We start from the raw sequence: 21,315 nt of genomic DNA on the forward strand, positions 1-21,315 counted from the left end.
GAGTTAACCCCCACCACTCCATAAGCAGGTGTGGAGGTGCATGCCTGTAACCCCAGCACTCTAGAGGTGAAGACAGGATGATCAGAAATTCAACGTCATCCTTGGAGATAAGGCAAATTCAAGCCCAGTCTAGGATATGTGAAATACTATCTCAAAAACCAAAAGATGATGAGTAAACAGATGAGGAATATTCATTCACAGAGAAACAGAGGTGTGGTGGGTATTGTATTCCCTGAAATATTGTGTGTTCCCCAAAATAAACATATCTGGGGTCAGAGAACAGACAGCCACTAGAACAAAGCCAAAAATGGTGGCTAGAAAATGGGAAGAGTAAGCCATAACAGAAGTTGGGCGGTGGTGGTGCACACCTTTAATCCCAGCACTTGGGAGGCAGAGCTAGCCGGATCTGAGTTCAAGGCCACTTTAGAAACAGCTAAGCATGGTGACCCACGCCTTTAATCCCAGAAACCCAACCTTTAATCCCAGGGAGAGGGGGCAGAGAGAGAAAGATATATAAGGCATGAAGACCAGAAACCAGAGCAATTAGAGTAAAGCATGTAGTTAGTTAAGCATCTGGTTTGTTAAGTGTTCAGGCTTTGGAGCAACACAATTCAGCTGAGATTCATGTGGAGGAGGACTCAGAAGCTTCCAGCCTGAGGAAACAGGATCACCTGAGGAACTAGCAAGGTGAAATAGCTGTGGCTTGTTCTGCTTCTCTGATCTTCCAGCAATCACCCCAATAACTGGCCTCAGGTTTGACTTCATTGATAAGAACTCGTTAAGATTCTCGCCACATAGAGGCACTGAAATAACCCGATGGAAAATGAATCTGAAAATAGACAATGTGAAATGCAGGAAACAACAAACCCCAAACTGCCTACCTGTTGACCCTGTCCCACCCCAGACCACTCAGAATACACGAGATGGAGGGAAAACAAATCAACCAGAAACAGGGAACCTGAAGACAGGTTGACATTAACAATCCAACTAAAGAAGAATGAGGCAAACAAAAAAAAAACCATCAAACAACAAAACACAACTCCAATAAGTGTGCTCGGCGGGAGAACGCTTTGCCTGCTTCTAAGGGATTGGGCTCAACTTCTAGCAAGAAGATTTAAAAAACAAGCACAAATGAACAAAAGATGACTATGAAAAGAAAAGATCAAGAAGTCTTACACACACACACACACACACACACACACACACACACACACACTCATACAGTCTAGTCTGAGTTCAGTACTGAGATTAGGACAGAAAAAAATATTTGAAGAAATGCCTAAAATTGTTGCTAAAAAACATCCACAAACTGGAAAGCTCAACAAAACCCAATTAAGAGAAGCATATTTCCCAAGAAAAGGGCAAGGGGACCCCCAAACTCCCAAACCAAAAAGTCCACACCCAGGCACCCCATAGTTAAAAGCCTGCCAACAAAAGAGAAAGAGGATTTGAGAAGCACAAAAGACACACTCTACAAAAGGAATAACAAGAATGATAGCTAACCTTTCAGCGAGAAGGGGCGGAGGCCGAGAGAACGGCACTGTATCATTAAAACACTACTGAAGAAAGTGTGTGTCAATCAAGAACTTTACATTTATGAAAATCTCCTTCAAAAATGGAAGGTGAAGAGAGTTGAACTTTCATGAAGGAATTCACCACCCTCAGACCTGTTCTAAAAAAAATAATAAAAAAAAGGAGGGAGGAGGGTCTAAGGGAAGTAATTTCACACAAAGAGAACCGGAGATAGTGAATATGTTCACAAGTGTAAATGATGTAGCTTTTTCTTAGTTTATACAGAAAACAGGTGACTGTTAAAACAAAGGGCCAGAGAGATGGCTCAGCAGTTAAGAGTACCTACTGTGTTTTCTACAGAGGGCCAGAGTTCAGTTCCCTGCACTACCTTAGACAACTCACAACTGCCTCTAACTCCAGCTCCAGGGTATAGTCAATGCCCTCTCCTAAATATATCCTTATAAATAAATGAGGAAGGAAACAAATTAACTAATTTAGAGCAGGCTGGGAAGATGACTCAACGGTTAAGAGCATTGGCTGCTCTTCGAGAGGGCCTCAGTTCCTTCCCAGCATCCATGCAGTGGGCTTAACTGTCCTTAACTCCAACTCTGGTCCCAGGGGATCTAATATCCCCTTTTAGCCTCTGAGAGCACAGGGCAAGCCCGTGGTGCACAGACACACATGTAGGCAAAAAGCCTACACATAAACACACACACACACCAGTAACACGGGCTCTACAGTTTACAGACAAACGAGATGCACGATGGCGGTAACACAGAGAGAGGGAGCACAGATGACACCGTTGAGAAGTCAGAGACCAAGAGATCACAAGGAAGATCAGAAACCAAAGCAGTGATTAAAGGGATTGACTGCTCTAATATTAAAAGAATTTATTTATTCTAACTGCCAATACCAGAGAACCTGAAATTGGTAACTGAGTGTTTCACTCAAGAAGCCAGAAAAACCAAACTCTAGGGCTGAAGACGTAGGTCAGGGGCAGAGTGCTTACCTACCATGCAAAAGGGGCTGGGTTCAATCCTCAGCTCTATAAAAAGACAAAGAAAGAAAAGCTAAACACAGACAGAACGGATAGAAGGAAAGGGTAGGAATCAAAGGAGGCAGAATCAGAGAACATTAGAGAGGGCATTTAGCAACCTCCTGGCAACATTTGTCTTCAGGGGAAGAAAAATAAAGTAAGCACTGAGGACAAAAGACCCAAACCCAGAGATCCTGTTTGCATTAAAGGAGACAGAAAACACTATGCAAAGGTTTAAAAGGTCCAAGTTTGGCCAGGCTTGGAGGCGCAGGATGTAATCCCAGCAGTTGGAGGAGGATCAGGAGCTGAAGGCCAGCACTAAGCTGTATTAGACCTTGCCTCAAAACATAACCACTGAGGCCGAAGAGGTGGTTCAGTGATTAAGAGCACTGGCTGCTCTTCCAAAGGACCCGGGTTCAATTCCCAGCACCCACATGGCAGCTCACAACGATCTGTAACTCCAGTTCCAGAGGATCCAACACCCTCATACATCCACACAAAAACCCAATGTACACTAAATAAATAAATCTTTGAAACATAATGAAAAACCATAACCACCAACAAAACAAAACAAACCACCCCTTCAACAACAGTTTTAACTAAATGACTGAAACATGTATTTGAGGATTCAGCTTACTAGTGCTGGAGAGATGGCTCAGTAGTTAAGAACACCAGCTGCTCTTGAAGAGGACCCAGGTTCTCTGTTCCTAGTACCTACTCAACCACCTACAACTCCAGTTCAAAAGGATGTGAAATTCTCTTTCAGCTTCTCCATGGGCTCCTGTGAGCATGTAGCACACATAAACTCATGCAGAAACACACACATACAAAACTTTAAAAACTTGAAAAATTAGAATGCATTCTAATTCAAAATTGTACCCTTCTCTTATCATAATACTTAAGTTCCTATAAACCTATCTCAATCTATTTTAATAGTATTTCACTATAGGGATGTATCATAATTTAGGTATTTCTCTGTGATGGATACTTAAATCTATGTCTTACTAAAGAACACATTTTTTCCTAACTAAAGTCACCAAGGTAAAACGATTACAAATCTAGTCTGAACAGTGATCATTGAAATTAAGAAAAAAAATTAAGAACCATTCAGCAGATAGTAGGGTTCAGATGAAGGATATCTCTTTGACCCACGAAGACTCCCCAGGCACTGGAACACAGTAAAAGGTCTGTCTTTCTGCAGTGGCAGATCGTGGAGAGCTTAAGTCAAGCTCTTGTTGAGGCTGTAATATACAGAAAAGCATTTTTAATTTTGTTAAGGAAAATAATTTTCATATAATAAAATCAAAATGTTAATTTACAAGCAATTAATGTTAATTAAGACGCAATTAGTTTCAATTATTTATTTATTTATTTTTGGGCCAGCACCTCCGTATATAGCTCTGGCTCGCATGGAATTTGTAGTCCTCCACCTTAGATGCCCAAGTATTGGGGAAGCATGGTAACGGCAGACGCTGCCACCACAACACACTAGGCTTCCAAAACTACCTCCTTTTCTTTCTTTTTTTCTTCTGGGATAGGTTGGGGATGGGTTGTCACTATAGTTTGTGTTGGGCTCTAACATTTAGCAATCCTCCTGCATCAGCCTCCCAAGTTCAGGGATTCCAGGAGTAAGCCACTACATCCATCTTTCCAACTTTCACTTTTACTGTGTCTATTCAATTCTTTCCTGTGTGTGTGGGTAGGAGGGCATGTGCAGGCCACAGCTTACATATGGGAGGGAGAGGACAGCCTGCAGGAGCAGGCCTTCTCCTTCTACCTGTGGAGTTCAGGGACTGAACTCACATCCTCAGGCTTGGCAGAAATTGCTTCTACCCACCTTGTCATCTCCCAAGCCCTCAAGCTATCATTTTAAAACACAAAACAGGCGCTGGGCCGTGGTGGTGCACATCGGTAATCCAAGCACACAGGAGGCAGAGGCAGGTGGATCTCTGTGAGTTCGAGGCCAGCCTGGTCTACAGAGCTAGTCCAGGACAGGCTCCAAAGCTACAGAGAAACCCTGTCTCTAAAAACCAAAACCAAAATCAAAACCAAAACAAAAAACCGGGGCTAGAAAGATGGCTTAGAGGTTAAGAGCACCTACTGTTCTTCCAGAGGTCCCGAGTTCAATTCCCACCACCCATGTGGTGGCTCACAACCATCTGTAATGAGATCTGACACCCTCTTCTGTACACATAATACATAAATCTTAACACAATAGCCAAAACAATGCCTTCCTCAAAGCCATGATCCGCAGTACCCTAGTTATGAAATAAAATTCTTTTAAAACAGAGCATGAGCTCCATGCCAAGAGTCCTTGCTTACTGTGTATGATGCCCTGGGTTCGATTCCCAGCAGTTGGGAGGCAGAAGCAGGCAGATTTCTGGGAGTTTGAGGTCAGCCTGGTCTACTGAGCAGGTTCCAGGACAGCCAGGGCTACACAGAAAAACCCTGCCTTGAAAACAAGCCTCCCAGTCCCCACACATAAAATCAAGTTTCATTACATCATTTTCACATACATTATCACATATTTTACTCATATTTAAGCTAGAATTTTTTTTGTTTTTGTTTAGTTTTTGAAACAAGGTCTGCCTCAAATTCACTCTGTACTGAGAATGACCCTGAATCTCTGATCTGTTTCCTAGGTGCTACGAACTGAACCCCGTGCTCATGCATGCTAGGCAAGCATTCCATTATCTCAGCCATGTTCTCCACCTTCAAACTAAGTTTTTTGCCTTTTTTTTTCTTTCTAGGGGCAAGGTCTCATTCATTGGAATGGGCTGTCATTTAAGACTTTATTTGGTAGACACAAACTCTGAGTCTGTGGCTGTGTCGTGCCAAGATTGATGACTTATCAATTTATGCTACTGTACACTGAGGAGGAAACCTTAAACAGTAATATATATAATCACCAATGCATTAGGACTCCTTAAGGAAGCATCAATAAAGTCAATCCGTTAGCTTAGCAACACATCTGTCTTATGGAAAAAGACACAAAGTCTGAAGCTCTTCACATGTGATCAACAGAGTCCATCTCTGAGTCCATGACCCTGGGTTACCGTCAGAAGCTGCTGAAGCTCCCCAGTTGGAGTGGGCTCTATCTCATCAGCCCACTCCACCAGAGCACCAAGTCACTAGGTAGGACAATTCTTCAGAACTGTACTAATACTTCTAAGTAGCTGTATTAATTAGCATCAGCCATCACCTCTTGGGAGATTTGAGTAAACAAAAAGTAAAAAGCCTCCCAAAAGCTGATGGAGCGAAAGTTCTGGATCCATAAAACAAAGAGCTAGACCCCAAAAAAGCTAACAACAGAGGCTTCATCTTCCTACTGACCGGCTTGGAATCCTTATTTTCTTCCCAACAACTGACAATTAGGGTCTGTGTTTCAACAGAAAACACAGGAAAAACACAAAGCACACCTGACAGGAGGACATTATTACCTGTCTGGCTTATTTAGCTATGCTAATGTTCTCTTTTACTGCTAAAATAAAGATAAATTTCACAGCCCCAGCTAAGACACCACATGCTGACTGGGTGTCAAAATGAAGTTCAACTGACTTTCATAGCTACATTTAACACCCACTACTATGTGCTTTTCCTGTTACTGGCATGGAGAGGGCTTTCCTTACTTCTTTCCATCAGTGAAAGTCTGTTGTGAACCCATGCGTAGAGTCAGGTGTGCAGTAACACACCTGCAGACCCACCATCTGAGAGGACACGTGAGAGGACAAGTTCCAGGCCCGGCAAGTCAGGCCACTTAGAGACACATACAAAAAGGTGTATTTTTAAGTTGGAATACTGCTCGACTTAGTAAAGTTCATGCTTCACTTTAGGAAGGCCTATGCTTCTTTAATTTCTACACCCCACCCCCTAGAAAAATAGGGTGAGATTTCACTGTATTTCACTGAGTGACAGGATAGCAGAGTGGGCACAGGCACTTTCTGTCTAGCCTGATTAGCTGAATTTGAGCCCCAGGACCCATGAATGTCCTCTGACCTCCATGGTGTGTGCCCTCTGCCCCCCCCCAAAAAACCATATTTATTTATATCTACTTGAGAAAGTGTTAAGTCTAAATCTTCATTTAAACAATCATAGACTGGTGCTTTTAGTCACAGATACTGAGGAAGAACCTTGTCATTTACAATCTTGCTAAAAATCTTTAAAAGACAAATAAGAAAATTATGTCAGAAAAACTCTTAAAAGACAAACTAAAAAAATATTCTGCCTGATTTCTAAGAACTCATTCAGCCGGGCGGTAGTGGTGCATGCTTTTAGTCCCAGCACTCGGGAGGCAGAGCCAGGTGGATCTCTGTGAGTTTGAGGCCAGCCTGGTCTACAGAGAGAAAGATTCAGGACAGGCACCACCAGAACAACACAGAGAAACCCTGTTTTGACAAAACAAACAAACAAACAAACAAACAACAAAACAAAACACTCATTCACACACAAGACAGATACATTGAAGACCAACCAAAGAAAAACGAATTTTCTTTTTAGGTGAAAAAAAAAAAATCACGCTAAAAAAAGTTTCAAATATCATAAAAGATACATACCCCACATTCTGCTATATCCCTGTATTTTCCAAAGTGAAGAACCTATAACCAAAACAAAAGACAGAGTATTCTATAAATATAATTAATATTACAAATTATAAACAGAGCTCAAGAAGAAAGCAATACATACTCGTGCTTTTGTGTTCTGATTAACCGTCTCATAAACTCCCATGTAAAACTCAGGGTCAAACATATCCTGAATCATGCAACGGAACTTGACAAAGCTGTTAGGTTTCAAATAATGAAGGGGAACTTCATTCAATGATGGTACCTTCAAAGAAAACAAACAAGCAAATCAGCAAAGTTGTCATCCGTAAATGTTAAGCACATACATATTCAAAATCTAGCCTTATCCGGAAGCTATATGCTCTCAATGCTGAGGAAGGAAAACCTTTCCTCTGAATTCTTCCCTGTTCCTGTGATTAATACTTGACCATAATAGGATGTTTTTCCTTTCAAAAGCATGTGCACCCTCCCCCATGCCTTCTTTATGTTCTGTTTCTTATTTCCTTTTTTTAAAGCAAGGTCTCACTTTGTAGCTCAGAATGGCCTGGAATTCACTAATAGCCGAGGCTGGCCCCAAACTTGTCATGATCCTCTAGTGTCAGTCTCCCAAGGCCCCAGATTGTAGACATCACCTACTACAAAGAATTCCTGAACCGTTTCAATCAAGAGAAAGGCATGCACTTTGATGAGTCCTCTGAGCATTAATTAACATGCCAATTCTTTTAGGAGGGAACAAAACATCGATGACAGCTGCTCTTTGAACCAGTTTACCAGAAACAGTCATTTACTGCCACCTAGAGGCACAACACAGAGTCAGACCAAAGCCTTTAATTAATGCCTTTGTACTGGGACAGTAGTGTGCTCACTTCTCACACGGGGCTCTACTCTCCTGGAGAAACTACAGTCAGCCAACTCCCTCCCTGTAAACAGCAGTAAGCTCACCCATTTAGGAGCATTGTTTTCCTTCAGCTTTTCCTTGAAGTATTCAATGACTTTCTTCTCCCAGTCAGGATTAACTCCATTTTGGGCTGAAAGAGAAATATGGTCATCAAAGCACAACACAGACCAAAAGATTATGTTCAGGTCAGTAACATGCAAGCTTAACAGTTATACAAGCACAACTGGGACATTCACAGGTAGGTATTCAAGGGACTTGCAGGCTGCTGGCTGCTGGCTACCACAAACGCAGGCTGCTGGCTGCATGGCTCTCTGGCCTTAACAACTGAGACTCACCTAGACCAGCACAAGCTACAGTAGATAAAGCACTCAGCTCAAAATACTCTTCTGTAGAGTAACACACCCCGAAATGGAAGTGGTGTGTTTCATGCACACTTGCAAGGAGACCAGAGAACACCTTGCAGGAGTTGTTTCCTGGGGATCTAACTAAGGTGATCTGGCAATAATTGGAAGCTTTTAACTTATATAAACAGTACAAAGAACACCTGTATCTTTGCTCCCTTTGTCTTATTACTTGTTGGATCACTCATAATAGTCTTTTCTAACCCATTACAGTTGCATGCACTATGTACATCTGCCTTCTAAAGATTTTACTGTTTCTTAAGAATATCGTAAGTCTAAACAGCTGTTATAATATTTAAAAATACTTTTAAAAAAGACTTATTTTATGTGTATCTGTGTGTAGGTATGTGTCTTTGAGCACAGGTGACAAAAGAGGCTAGAATTACAAACGCTGAAAACTAAATTTGAATCCTCTGCAAGAGCAGTAAGTACTCTTAACCACTGAGCCAGCTTTACAAGTCCTGATACAACCAACCCTCTATGTGGCAATGGCAGTTAAGAATACTTTCCTGCCGGCGGTAGTGATGCACACCTTTAATCCCAGCACTCGGGAGGCACAGGCAGGCGAGTGTTAGTTTGAGGCTAGCCTGGTCTACAGAGTGAGTTTCAGGGCAGCCAGGGCTACACAGAAAAACCCTGTCTTTAAAAAATAAATACATAAAAACCAAAACCAAATGGTTTGAAAGAAAATGGCCCCTAAGTGCCACTATTAGGAGGTGTGGCCTTGTTGGAGTGAGTATGGTCTTGTTGGAGGAAGTGTGTCACTGTGGAGTTGGCTTTGCGGTCTCATGTATGTTCAAGATACTGTCCAGAGTCACAGTCCACTTCCTGTTGCCTTCTGATCAAGATGTAGCTAGCACCATGTCAGCCTGCATGCTGCCATGCTCCCTGCCATGATGATAATGGACTGAACCTCTGAACTGTAAGCCGTCACTTCAACTAAATGTTTTCCTTTATAAGAGGTCCTTTATAAGGTCATAATGTCCCTTCACAGCAATAGAAATCCTAAGACAGTAAACAAACAAACAAACATACATACCAATCTCCCACCCCCAAAGTGCTTTAAATAAAAATTCGCCTGAGCATGGTGGTACACGTGTCTGTGATCCCAGTTCTGTAGCAAGAACTCCTACCCCCAAATTAATTTTGGATTTGTGTGAAGTTTCCTTATCATTAGATTTCAGTCAAATATGACCAGTGTTAAGATTCCAGGTCATTGTTGTAGAAGAGGTAAATGTAGTTACCATGTTAAAAACTAAAGTTCTGTGTCATCAAAACACCAGGAAACTAAGCTTCTACCCGATCTTCAAAGAAGCCAGGAGAAAAGCACAGGCAAATTCTCCCATCCAGCAGTTTGACCTGGCCTGGAGATCCGCTTTTCTCATTGCATTCTTCATAGCAATGGCCTCAGTCACCCAAACACTAATCAGTTGTTTCTTCGTTGTTCAGTCCTGCTATCCGCCAAGGAAAGTCTCTGGGAAATGAACAATCTGTTTCCCCTTTGTTTCTGCTTTCTTCAGGCTTTGTGTAAAAATCAACAAATTCTTCTCCTCAGCCTATCAAAATCTTAACTATCTCATGGAATAAAATGTTGCCCAATTCTAGAATTCTAAACATTAACAAGCAAACAAAAACTAAGAGCAATAAACTAAATCTGTCCTTTTGTGTTGCTGGACTCTAGAATCAAAACTAAGGCCAAATAAGATCTTTGAACTGGGCTATGGATGTGGGTCAGTGGCAGAGTGCTTGCTTGTCTAACACACACAAGGCCTCGGGTCTAACTCCCAACACTATAAAAATGGGGGGAAATCTTATGAGGGTGTAAATGACACAGCTGTGACCTCAGCATTTGGGAGGTAGAGGCAGGAGGATCAGGAGCTCAGGGTTCCTCAGTTATATAGTGAGTATAAGGCCAGCCTGAGCTACATGAGCCAATCTCAAAGAAAACAAACAAAAAACAAAAAACCTTTAAATTGTAATTCTGTCCTTCAACACCAATCACACTAGCATATAAGTGATGTTCTAGCCTCCTAGCAGTACATATGGAGATAAGTTGCTCTCTATCAGAGAGGCTCATCACCCAAAGTGGCAGCCAGTTCTCCACATGACACATACAGTATTACTGCCCTTATTGATAGGTAAATGGCGCTGGTGGCAGTGCTGGTTACCAGCAGAAAAGTCACAGGCCATGGCCACGACTACCACAGTTACAAAGAGCTTTATTAGAGGGAAGGATTGGCTAGGAGGGAGGAGAGCCAGGCCTGGGAGGGGAGAGAGATGGCGGGAGCAGAGCAGAGAGCAGGGAGCAGAGAGGAAGGGGGGGGGGGTTCCCACGTCCTGCTTTTTAAGGCAGGTACATAGTCACCGGAGTCCACTAATGACGCGAGACCCCAAGCTGCTCATGTGTGGGAGTGAGGACAGGATCCTAACACTTATTATCTGCAGGAGCGACCTACAGGTGGTCCAAAGAGCAGACTTATCTACAGGACACAGCTAACCCCCATCCCCAGCCTACATGTCTGGCGAGCCTTTGTATTTACCACATGGCTGCTCTAACAGATGCCAAATAAGAGGGATTTGTTTTTAACTGTGATGGAGCTGAGTCTGTCAGAAACACAAAAATCTTGCTTTAGCAGTTTCCAAACATTTCCCCTAAAGTGGGCCAAGCTTGACAACCACAGTTCAATTCCCCAGGATCCACACGATGGAAGGAGAGAAGTGATCCCCCAAGCTGTCTTCTGACCTTCACACATGCACGACCCCCATATTCATATTCTCATTCTCTCTCTCTCTCTCTCTCTCTCTCTCTCTCTCTCTCTCTCTCTCACACACACACACACACACACACACACACACTCTCAATTAAAAACTGAAGAACAGAAACAACTTTAGTGTCACACACACACACACACACACACACACTCAATTAAAAACTGAAGAACAGAAACAACTTTAGTGCCATACTCCAGGTTTTGTTCTTAGATCTACGACCAACTGAGTGAATTTCTATGTAAAGTATGAGGTTTAGGCTAAGATCTCTACTCTATTTTTTGCATATAAATGTTTGGTTTTGCTTCAAAAAGTATCCTTAGGCCTGGTGGTGGTAGGGGCACACACTTTAATCCCAGCACTTGGGAGGAAGAGGCAGGCTATAGGGATAATCTTTTATACACTGTGTGAAGGTGTCTGTCCTTCCGCACCTGCTTAAGGCACCTTCTGATTGGTTTAATAACAAGTCAAATGACCAATAGCTAGGCAGGAGAGGATAGGCAGGACTTCTGGGGAAAGACAGGAACTCTGAGAAGAAACCTGGGAAGGGGGGAGATTTGCCAGCAAGATGCAGAGGAAGTTGGATGTACAGTAGTACTAAGCCATGTGGCAGAATGTAGATTAATATAAATGGGTTAATTTAAGTGTTAAGAGCTAGCTGGGAACAAGCCTATGCTAAGGCCAAATTTTCATAATGAATAAAAAGTCTCTGTGTCTTATTTTGGAGCTGGAGGTCCAAAGAAAGCTTGACTATAGTAGGTGGATCTCTGTGAGTTCAAGGCCAGCCTGGTCTACAAAGCAAGTTCCAGGACAGCCAGAACTGTTACACAGAGAAACCCTGTTGGTGTGTGTGTGTGTGTGTGTGTGTGTGTGTGTGTTCAGAGGACAATTTTCAAGAGTCAATTCTCTCCTACTAAGTGGGCCCCAGGAATTGAACTCAGGTCTCACCTTTATCCACCAAGCCATCTTGCTAGCCAAAAGACCATTCCTTTTTTTCTTTTTATCATTTTAAAGAGAAAGGGTCTCAGTGTATAGTGCTGGCTGGCTTGGAACTTGCAATGTACACCAGGCTGGCCTTAAACTCAGAGATCCACCTGTCTTTGCTTCCTGAGTGTTGGGATTAAAATTGTTCACCATCAAACTTGGCTTTTTCTTTTTCGTTTGTTTTATTTGTTTGTTTTTTCTTCCTAGACTAGGTTTCTCTGTGTAGCTTTGGAGCCTGTCCTGGATCTCACTCTGTAGCCCAGGCTGGCCTCAAACTCACAGAGATCCACCTGTCTCTGCCTCCTGAGTGCTGGGATTAAAGGCGTGTGCCGCCATTCAACCATGCTTGGCTTCTTCTATTTTTAAATTTTATTAAAATATACTCAGAGGTGGTGGTGAACACCTTTACACACCAGTAATCACAGGACTAAGCAGAGACACAGGAGGATCAAGTTCAAGGCCATCCTAGGCTATTAACAAGTTCAAGGCAAGCTTGCATTACACAACACCCAGTCTCAAAAAAAGAAAAAAATGGAAAAACAAAAGAAAACAAAAAACCCCAAGTATAGTATCAGCAAAAGGACAGCTCAATGAAACAAAATAAATAGCCTTTAAATTTATCAACATTGATGTAGCCAACTGAACTTCCAAAGGAGCAGAAGCAATATGGCAATATACAAAGGAGAGCACTGTAACAATGCTGGAACAAGAGTGTTGTCACTGCAAAAACTGCAAGCTAGGCCCAAACCGCAAGTCTGTCACAAAATTAACTTCCAAGAGATCACAGAACTAAACAAACTGCACCATTATAAAATTTGTAAAGTATCACACAGGAGAAAACCTAGATGGCCAAAAATTTGGCTAAAACTGTTCAAATAAAAATCCAAAGACATACTCCACACACAAAAAAAATTAAGGATAAGCTAGATACTACTTTTCTGTTCCATGAAGGACACTGTCCGAAAAAAAGGCACACATGCATGCATATACACGCACTCACACAGCAAGAGCAAGCACTATAGTGTAGTGGTAATACAGAACACTGACCACACTACATGCAGATGAGGAGAACCTCATCTAAAAAGAACAAGTCCTGGGATGCAGGTCAGCAGAGTGCTTTGCCTAGGCAGCACGAGCTGTCAAGAGCAGCAGTTTCCAGTCACTGCTGCTGGAAAGCAAAATCCACAGCAGCTCTGTCACTAAGCTAAATGCACGCCTATCACTGAACCCTAGCAATGCAAAGGAACTATGGACTCTGGACGGTAACAGGTTAATGAAGGGAGATATATGTATTTGAGGCAGGGCCTTGTATGCAGAGGTCACGGGACAACTTTTTAAATAACTTAATTTTATCTTATATGTAGGTGTGGTGCTTGGATGTACGACGCATGTGTACCATCTGGGGGCTGGCAGTGGTCAGAAGGGGGCATTAGAACCCATGGAACTGGAGTCACAGGCAGTTACAATTACCATGTGGTTACTGGGAATCTAATCTGGGTCCAGAGGCCAACTGTGGAATTCATTCTCCCCTTCCACCTTTAGCCTGGGTTCCAGGGATTGAACTCAGGTCATCAAGTTAGCACACTGAACCATCTCACTGGCCCAGTGAGGATTTCTTCACTGTGACAAATACACTTCTCTTTAGGAAATGTTACCATTTGGACGAAGGGGAGGTCTTACATGGAAAATCTCTACCTTTCAATCCTCCTGTGAACTTAAAACAGCTCTAAATAAATTGTTCAAAATATATATATAAAAGTAACAAAAACTAAAATGAATGGAAAAATCTTAAATGACTGCAAAAGCAAGTACTCTTTAGAATAATGATGTTCATTCAGGCAGCAGTGGCGCATGCCTTTAATCCTAGCACTCAGGAGGCAGAGCCTGGCAGATCTCTGTGAGTTCAAGGCCAGCCTAGTCTACAGAGCAAGATCCAGGACAGGCACCAAAACTACAAAGAGAAACTGTTTTGAAAAACCAAAATAATAATAATAATAATAATAATAATAATAATAATAATAATGGTGTTCTAAATTATAACAGCCAATGCTTAGCTGCCCCTCCCCCAGAATGCTAGAGATGGAACCTAGGGTGGTCTCAAACATAGTGAGCATATGCTTCATTAAGCCATAGCCCTCAATCTCCACTCTCTCGAACCCAACTTTTTATTGATTTAGGAAGTCTCACTGTTGCCGAGGCTGGCTATGAAGCTGGCGCTCTTTCTACTTCTGTCCTGTGGTGGGATTCCAGGTCCAGGTGTATGAACCTAGAGGACAACAGGTGTCATTTTTTGAGGCAGGGGCTTTTGCTGACGTAGAGCTTACCAGGTAGCTAAGATCTGAATTCAAATCACAAGCACACAGAAAAGTTGGGTATGGCCATGGGAGCCTATAACCCTAGCACAGGGAATAATGGACACAGGTAGATTCCAGAACTGGCTAGCCAGCCCCCATAGCCAAAGCTGGAAGCTTTGGGTCTAGTAAGACCCTGCTTCAAGAGAATAAAGTGGAGAATGATAGGGTAGGATATCCAATCCTCTGATGTCTACTGGACATGTACGTGTATGCACGCACGCCACCCCTCAACAACCAAACAGCACACCACCATGGCTGTCAGGAAGTACTGGCATGGAGAAAGATCATAGAGACCACAGAGTAGAAACTGAGTTCAGAAATAAAGCCACACAGCTGCAATCAACTGATTTTTCAACAAAGGTGCCAAAGCTATAATAAGAAAAGAGAGAAAGTCTCTTCAACAAATGGGACTGGGAAAGCTGGACAACGAGCTCTATACAAAAGAATGACTTTAGACCCCAACTCACACACTACTTAAAAAAAGGGGTGAGCAAATATATGGACATCCCAAACATGAGCAACCAAAAGGAAAATAAGTTGGACTTTATCAAAATTAAAAATTCATAGTGGCATTGCTAAGGGGGGATGGGGACAGAATCCTCTGTATCAAGCTGAAAGACCTGAGTTCAATCCCTGGCTATGCTGGTGGACCGGAGAGAAGGAAACAAAAATCCCATAATTCGCCGGACGGTAGTGGCACATGCCCTTAATCCCAGCACTCGGGAGGCAGAGGCACGTGGATCTCTGTGAGTTCAAGGCCAGCCTGGTCTACAGAGCTAGTCCTGGACGGGCTCCAAATCTACAGAGAAACCCTGTTGGGGGGGGGGGCTCCTAATTCAACAAGAAAAAGGCTAACTTAAAAACTTTGCCTCCATAGTGAGTCTAAGGCTGGCCTGGAACGCCTGAGACTTGGTTTAAAAGAGAAAGAAGGAAGAGGCTGGGACCAGCTCGGCTGGTAGAGGGGTTGCCTAGCATCCGCACAGCCAGCCTGGGATACATGAAATACTTTCTGCCTCACCTACTCACTGACTGCAAAGACTCGAACAGACAGTGCATCAGAATGCACTGTTATGTAGCTCACCTGGCCTCAGACCTGCAGCAAACCAAACTTTCTCCCTTGGCCTTTCACATGTTGAGATTACAGGCATGAAGCACCACACACAGATTTAACAGACATATCCTCAAAGAGTATCCCCAAATGCCAATATATACACATAAGATGTTAGTTATTATTAGAGAAATTAAAATAAAAACCTCAACAGCAGGCCCACTTCAGCAGCACATATACTAAAACTGGAACAAATCCGAGAAGATTGGCATGGCCCCTGTACAAGGATGACATTCAAAATTGTCAAGTGTTCCATATTTAAAGAAAAAAAGCCCAGCAGCATATAACTTTACTTCCACCCAAATGGCTATAACAACCAGGAAATTAAGTGGTAGGGAAAGATCTGGAGAAATCAGAATGCATGTGTCTTGGTTAGGGTTCTACTGCTGTGGGGGAGGAGAGGGTTTCATTAATCTTACTGATGGCGGTCCGTCATCCAGGAAGTCAGGGCAGACACTCAAGGCAGGAAATGATACAGAGCCCATGAAAGAGTGAACGAATAACAAAAATCTTTCAAATTATGTATTACTTTGTGTGAGTGTTTTGCCTGCATATATGTTTCTACACTAGTGTGCTTGGTGTTGAAGAACCCAAAAGAGAGCATCTCAAGGCCCAGAACTGGAGTTACAGACAGGTGTGAACTGCCATGTGAGTGCTGGGATTCCAGCCTGGGTCCTTTAGAAGAGCATCTAGTCATCAGTCCCTAAACAAAATACTTTACAAAACACATAAAGGAATATTATTTTCAGTCATAAAAAGAAATGCAGTAAAATGCATGCTGCAACATGGATGAAGCCTGAAAATATTCTAAATGAAAGAAAGCAGCGCCTAAAGGCTACATGTTATATGACTCTACTTAAAAAAAAAAAAAAAAGACCAGAATACGTTTGGGGTGGTAGTTGTTAGAGCACTGGAGGTGTGTGTGTGTGTGTGTGTGTGTGTGTGTGTGTGTGTTGATGGTGGTGGTGGTGGTAGTGGTTAGGGTTTCTTTGGGGGAAGATGGAAATGATAATGCTGTTGGTTGTACATCATAAAAATAGCGAAATCAAAACAAAACCACAAATGTTGTGGAATACTATTTTAACTAGGCAAAGATGTGAAAGATGTGTTGCATTTGTTCCTGCTGCATTTGTTTAACGATGTAAAGATGTGTTGCATTTGTTCCTGCTGCATTTGTTTAACGATGTAAAGATGTGCTGCATTTGTTCCCCTTGCCTGCCTAAGGCACCTGGTTGGTAGCTAGAGCCGAATGAGGAATAGCTAGGCAGGAGAGTTTGGAAAGACAGGGCTGGCAGGAGGAGAGAACCAGGGAGGAAGGGAGGGGGGCACACCCCAGGCCAGAAGTCAGGCAGCGCCAGCCAGACTCCCAGAGAGTGAAAGTAAGATTCCTCAGAAGGAAAACAGGTTAAGTTATAAGAGCTTTTAAAAAAAGAGCCTAAGCTAAGGCCAAGCATTCATAACTAATAACAAGTCACGATTTGGGAGTTGGTTGGTGGCCCAAAAGAAAGTCTGTTACACCCAAACAAGCAAAAAAGGCTAGAGAGATGGCTCAGTGGATAAGGGTGTTGGCTGCTGCCAAGCCCGATGATGACCTTAGTCTGATCACTGGGACCCACGTAGTAGAAGGAAAAGAACTCTCCAAAGTTGTCCTCTGACCTCTACACATGTACTGTGGCACTCCTGTGCCGGTATCTCCTACACATGCACACACAGTCTCTAAATATAATTTTAAAATACTAAAAATGATTAAATGTTATTTACATAATTTACTAGTTATTAAACCTAAGGCTCCACATAATACCCACTAACCAGCAATATTCCCAGACTTTTTGAGACAGATTTTCAGTAGTTGTCCAGGGAGGCCTTGAACTCACAATCCCCTTGCTCAACTCCCAAATACCTAGGGCTCCACCCAAGCTTACATTATCATGTCAAACATACATTCTTAAATTGCAAATTTTATGTGAATTATATCTGAATAAAAATATTTTTGCCATCCCAAAAAGCCACACACAAAAACACTGGAAAGCAGGAACAGTTGAAAGTGTTTTGACCTGGGCCAGGTTTAGTACCACAAATCTTTAATCCCAGTACTTGGGGGGCAGAGGCAAGTATATGGATCTCTTTCGAGTTTAAGGGCTACCTGGTCTACATAGTGAGATCCTGTTTAAAAACAAACAAACAAACAAAAAAAATCAAATAATAAAAGGAGTTTTCCTCAACAGGAGAACATTCTGTAACTTACTTAACAGGTCTGCATTGGCCTTATAACCACATGATTCTACTTACAATTTAAATACTCATGCATTTTGCCATGGTTGCTCAATTCACTCCTTCAAGACCCTCCCCACTATTAAGGCATGCCTCCACAGCCATGACTATCCTACATAACCCTCACAGCCATCAGAGCTGACAGTAGAATCTATGCTGGGCCAAGTAGATTTTCTCTCCCTAGAATTGGACAAAGGTAAGTGTGGGCTGGAACGGAAAACAAGTGAATTTGTGGGCTACAGAGAAGAAAAACAGCAAGCTAATAGAGCTGCGTCCTTGAGAACTGCCTGGACTTCCTCTTCCTTCCTAACCCTAGGACCTCATTCTACTCAGTTCCTCAAAACACCCAGGTGCCTTCCCACTGACTTGGAGCTCTAGCCTTACATAAATTACATTTTAGTGCCTACCAAGAGCAGAGTGGTAGACAGAAGAGCTCCAAGCTGGGCTCTAACAGTAAGATTGCTTGGATTCACGGTAATGGCAAAAACAGACCAGCTTTCATTGGATCTTATTATTGCTTTGAATTCTTGAAAACACTAGTCAGTAGATACTCAAACTTCCCCTCTTTACACACTTGCCAGCCTTGTCCATCAGATTCAACCAAGGAACTAAACTAAGCCAAAACTAAAACACCCTCAAGTGAAGGGGCAGTTATAAGGAGCCTGAAATGAACAACAGTTCTGTGGCCAGTGAGATGGCTAAGTGAGTAAGACCATTCGCTGCCAAGCCTGATGACCTAAGTTCAATCACCGGAACCACATGGGACAGAAAGAACTGACTCCCAAAGCTGTCCTTTGGTGTTTACATGCATGTGTGTGTGCACAGTCTTCCCCCCACACAGTTATGGAGAGGACTGGTGGCACATGACTTGTCCCAACTACTTAGAAGCTGAAGGAGGATCACTTGAACCCAGGACCTGGATGCCAGCCTGGGTAAAATGACAAGATCTGGTCTCAAAGTAAATGGATAGTTATTAAACCACATTATCAATACGGGGGAAGAGTGGTCAGGCATGGCGGCTAGTGCTTCCCAGCACTTGGGAGCCAGAGGCATCTTTGGTTAGAGTGAGTTGGAGGCCAATCCGGGCTCCAGAAAACAATCTCAAAAAAACACAAAACAATGGGGCTGGAGAGATGGCTCAGTGGTTAAGAGCACCACCTGTGCTGGGTGGTGGTAGTGGCACACGCCTTTAATCCTAGCACTTGGGAGGCAGAGGCAGGCGGATCTCTGTGAGTTCGGGGCCAGCCTGGGCTACCAAGTGAGTTCCAGGAAAGGTGCAAAGCTACACAGGGAAACCCTGTCTGGGGGAGGGGGGAGAGCACCGACTGCTCGGGTTCAATTCTCAGCACCCACATGGCAGCTAACAGCTGTGTATAACTCCAAAATCATGACACAGATGTACAGGCAGGCAAAATGCCAATGCACATAAAATAAAAATAAATGAATTATTTAAAAAAAAACAGGAAAATGAAAAATAAGAGGAAAACTTTAGTAAATGTTTCCTAGCACCCAGAAAGAAAGGCTCACAACTGCTTCTAACTTCCGGTATCCAAGGGCACCTATACATGTACATATATCCTCAGAGAAACATGCAAGTAGATATGAAAACCCCCTCAGAAGACATGCGGATAATAGCCAGAAGTGATGGTGCATGCCTGTAATCCCTGGACCTGGAAGGCTCAAGACCAGCTTGGGTGAGATAGTGGGTACCAGAGAAGGAAAAAAGGATAGATCAGATACTAAAGCCATAACAGACGAGGTCAACAGGAGTTGGGTGCAATGAGGTACGCCTGTCATCTCTGCACTAGAGGCTGAGGTAGAAGGATGGAGAATTCAAGGTCAGCCTGAGGCTACCCATGAAACTAAACCCAGGGTGAAGTCTCTGGAAGCAACTGAAATCCACTGGTTCCAGCACAGACCGTGCAGGAGAGAAGCTCCACAAGAAACAAGAAAGAAGAGGGTCACAGACAAACCACCACCACAGGTCCTGGGCTGCGACAACAGGCTGGAAGATGAAGTTTCTGGACAGAGTCAGAGACAGTTAACACAACTAAAGCTGATACGATACACTGACAGCAGCTGGGTGTGGCGGCACAAGAAATACCTACTAGCGAAAGCTAGTACAATGTACTGACAGAAACTGGGAGTGGAGGCACATGCCAGTGATACCAGCATTTAGGTGGTGAGGCAGAAGATGAAGTCTGAGGTCAGCCTGAGCTACACAGCGAGTTCAAGGCCAGCCTAGACTATACAGCAAGATCCTACCAAGCACAGGCATGGGGCTAGGGAGATGGCGCTGCAGTTAAGGTGAAGAACTGCTCTTTCAGGACCTGAGTTTGGTCCAACACCCAAGTCCAGAGGCTCCCACCAGCCTGTAACTCCAGTTGGTTGTGTGTGTGTGTGGGGGGGGGGGGCGGTGTCCAACACCCATGTCCAGAGGCTCCCACCAGCCTGTAACTCTAGTTGGTTGTGTGTGTGTGTGGAGGGGTCCAACACCTAGCTTCTAAGGGCAACTCCACTCAAATGTACATACCCACACTCTAGTACACACATACATGCAGTTAAAAATAAGTCTCTTAATATTCTCCCTCTTACAGTCTCTACCAACATATAGCTGATAAGCATTTGAAACATAGTAACAACAAGGAGTTTAACCTTTAATTTTGTGTAATTTTAACTAATTTAAGTAAGTGGCAGCTGTATCAGACAACACAGTTCTAGATTAGTCATCTAGCTTAAAATACATGAAAGGATAAAAAACTTGTGTAACAACATACAACAGGGACATTCAGAATGGGGAAATAAATTCCCTTCGATGGGAAGATGTTCAAAGCAAATTAAGAAACACGTATTTTAGGATAATATGAATAACATCACAGCTTTCAGTTTTAAGAAACTATAGAACAGGGTATATATAATGGCCCACAACTGTAGTCCCAGAATCTGGAGACAGGAGACTGACAAGCTCAGAACTGGAGGCTACAAAGGAGGCTCTATCTCAAAAGCCAAGGACTAGATATGACTCAGTAACACAGCCCTTGTCTAGCACGTGTGCATTTCTGGAGTTCTTTATCTGGTACTGTAACAAACTAACTCCATGCAAAGAAAATAAATCCAGTGCTAGGGGTATGGCTCACTGGTGGAGTGCTTACCTAGCACACTTGAGGCCCTAGGATTAACCCCAACACAGCCAAAATAAAGTAAGACAACCATAATAAACCAGTGGTTACCCTAAAATGACAGGGGCCTTCCCATTTCCTTTCTTACTTAAGGAGTCCTCATTTAAAACAAAACAAAACAAAGCCACCAATTATCTTTCTAGCTGAAGAGAAAACACAGGAGTTAAAACAACTCCCTGGGCAGAGGGTACAGCTTCAGAGGTGGAGTATGTGCCTGTGCCTGGTTCAATCCCAGCACCGAAAA

At 43.0% G+C, this 21,315-nt stretch overlaps 2 protein-coding genes and 1 non-coding gene across 3 annotated transcripts in view; 2 read left to right on the top strand and 1 right to left on the bottom strand.

Moving 5' to 3' along the window:
- The window catches only part of LOC118577357 (minichromosome maintenance complex binding protein), a 38,024-nt gene extending 27,428 nt beyond the window's left edge, over nt 1-10,596 (bottom strand). The window contains exons 1-5 of the mRNA XM_036177526.1: nt 10,530-10,596; nt 8,050-8,135; nt 7,232-7,372; nt 7,102-7,143; nt 3,688-3,789 (exon numbers count right to left, since the gene is read on the bottom strand). Coding sequence (XP_036033419.1) covers nt 3,688-3,789; nt 7,102-7,143; nt 7,232-7,372; nt 8,050-8,135; nt 10,530-10,596 — 438 coding nt within the window. The remainder of the gene's footprint in view (nt 1-3,687; nt 3,790-7,101; nt 7,144-7,231; nt 7,373-8,049; nt 8,136-10,529) is intronic.
- Nucleotides 10,597-15,778: 5,182 nt separating this feature from the next.
- LOC118576829 lies at nt 15,779-15,883 on the top strand. The gene has a single exon (XR_004944037.1). It is a non-coding gene; the product is annotated as a U6 spliceosomal RNA (small nuclear RNA).
- A 4,299-nt stretch (nt 15,884-20,182) lies between these two features.
- The window catches only part of LOC118577368 (SEC23 interacting protein), a 32,714-nt gene continuing 31,581 nt past the window's right edge, over nt 20,183-21,315 (top strand). Inside the window, 1 exon segment of the mRNA XM_036177532.1 lies at nt 20,183-20,199. Within this exon segment, the coding sequence (XP_036033425.1) occupies nt 20,183-20,199 (17 nt within the window).

This window comes from Onychomys torridus, chromosome 1, assembly GCF_903995425.1.
Source record: "Onychomys torridus chromosome 1, mOncTor1.1, whole genome shotgun sequence".
NCBI classification, from domain to species: Eukaryota; Metazoa; Chordata; class Mammalia; order Rodentia; family Cricetidae; genus Onychomys; species Onychomys torridus.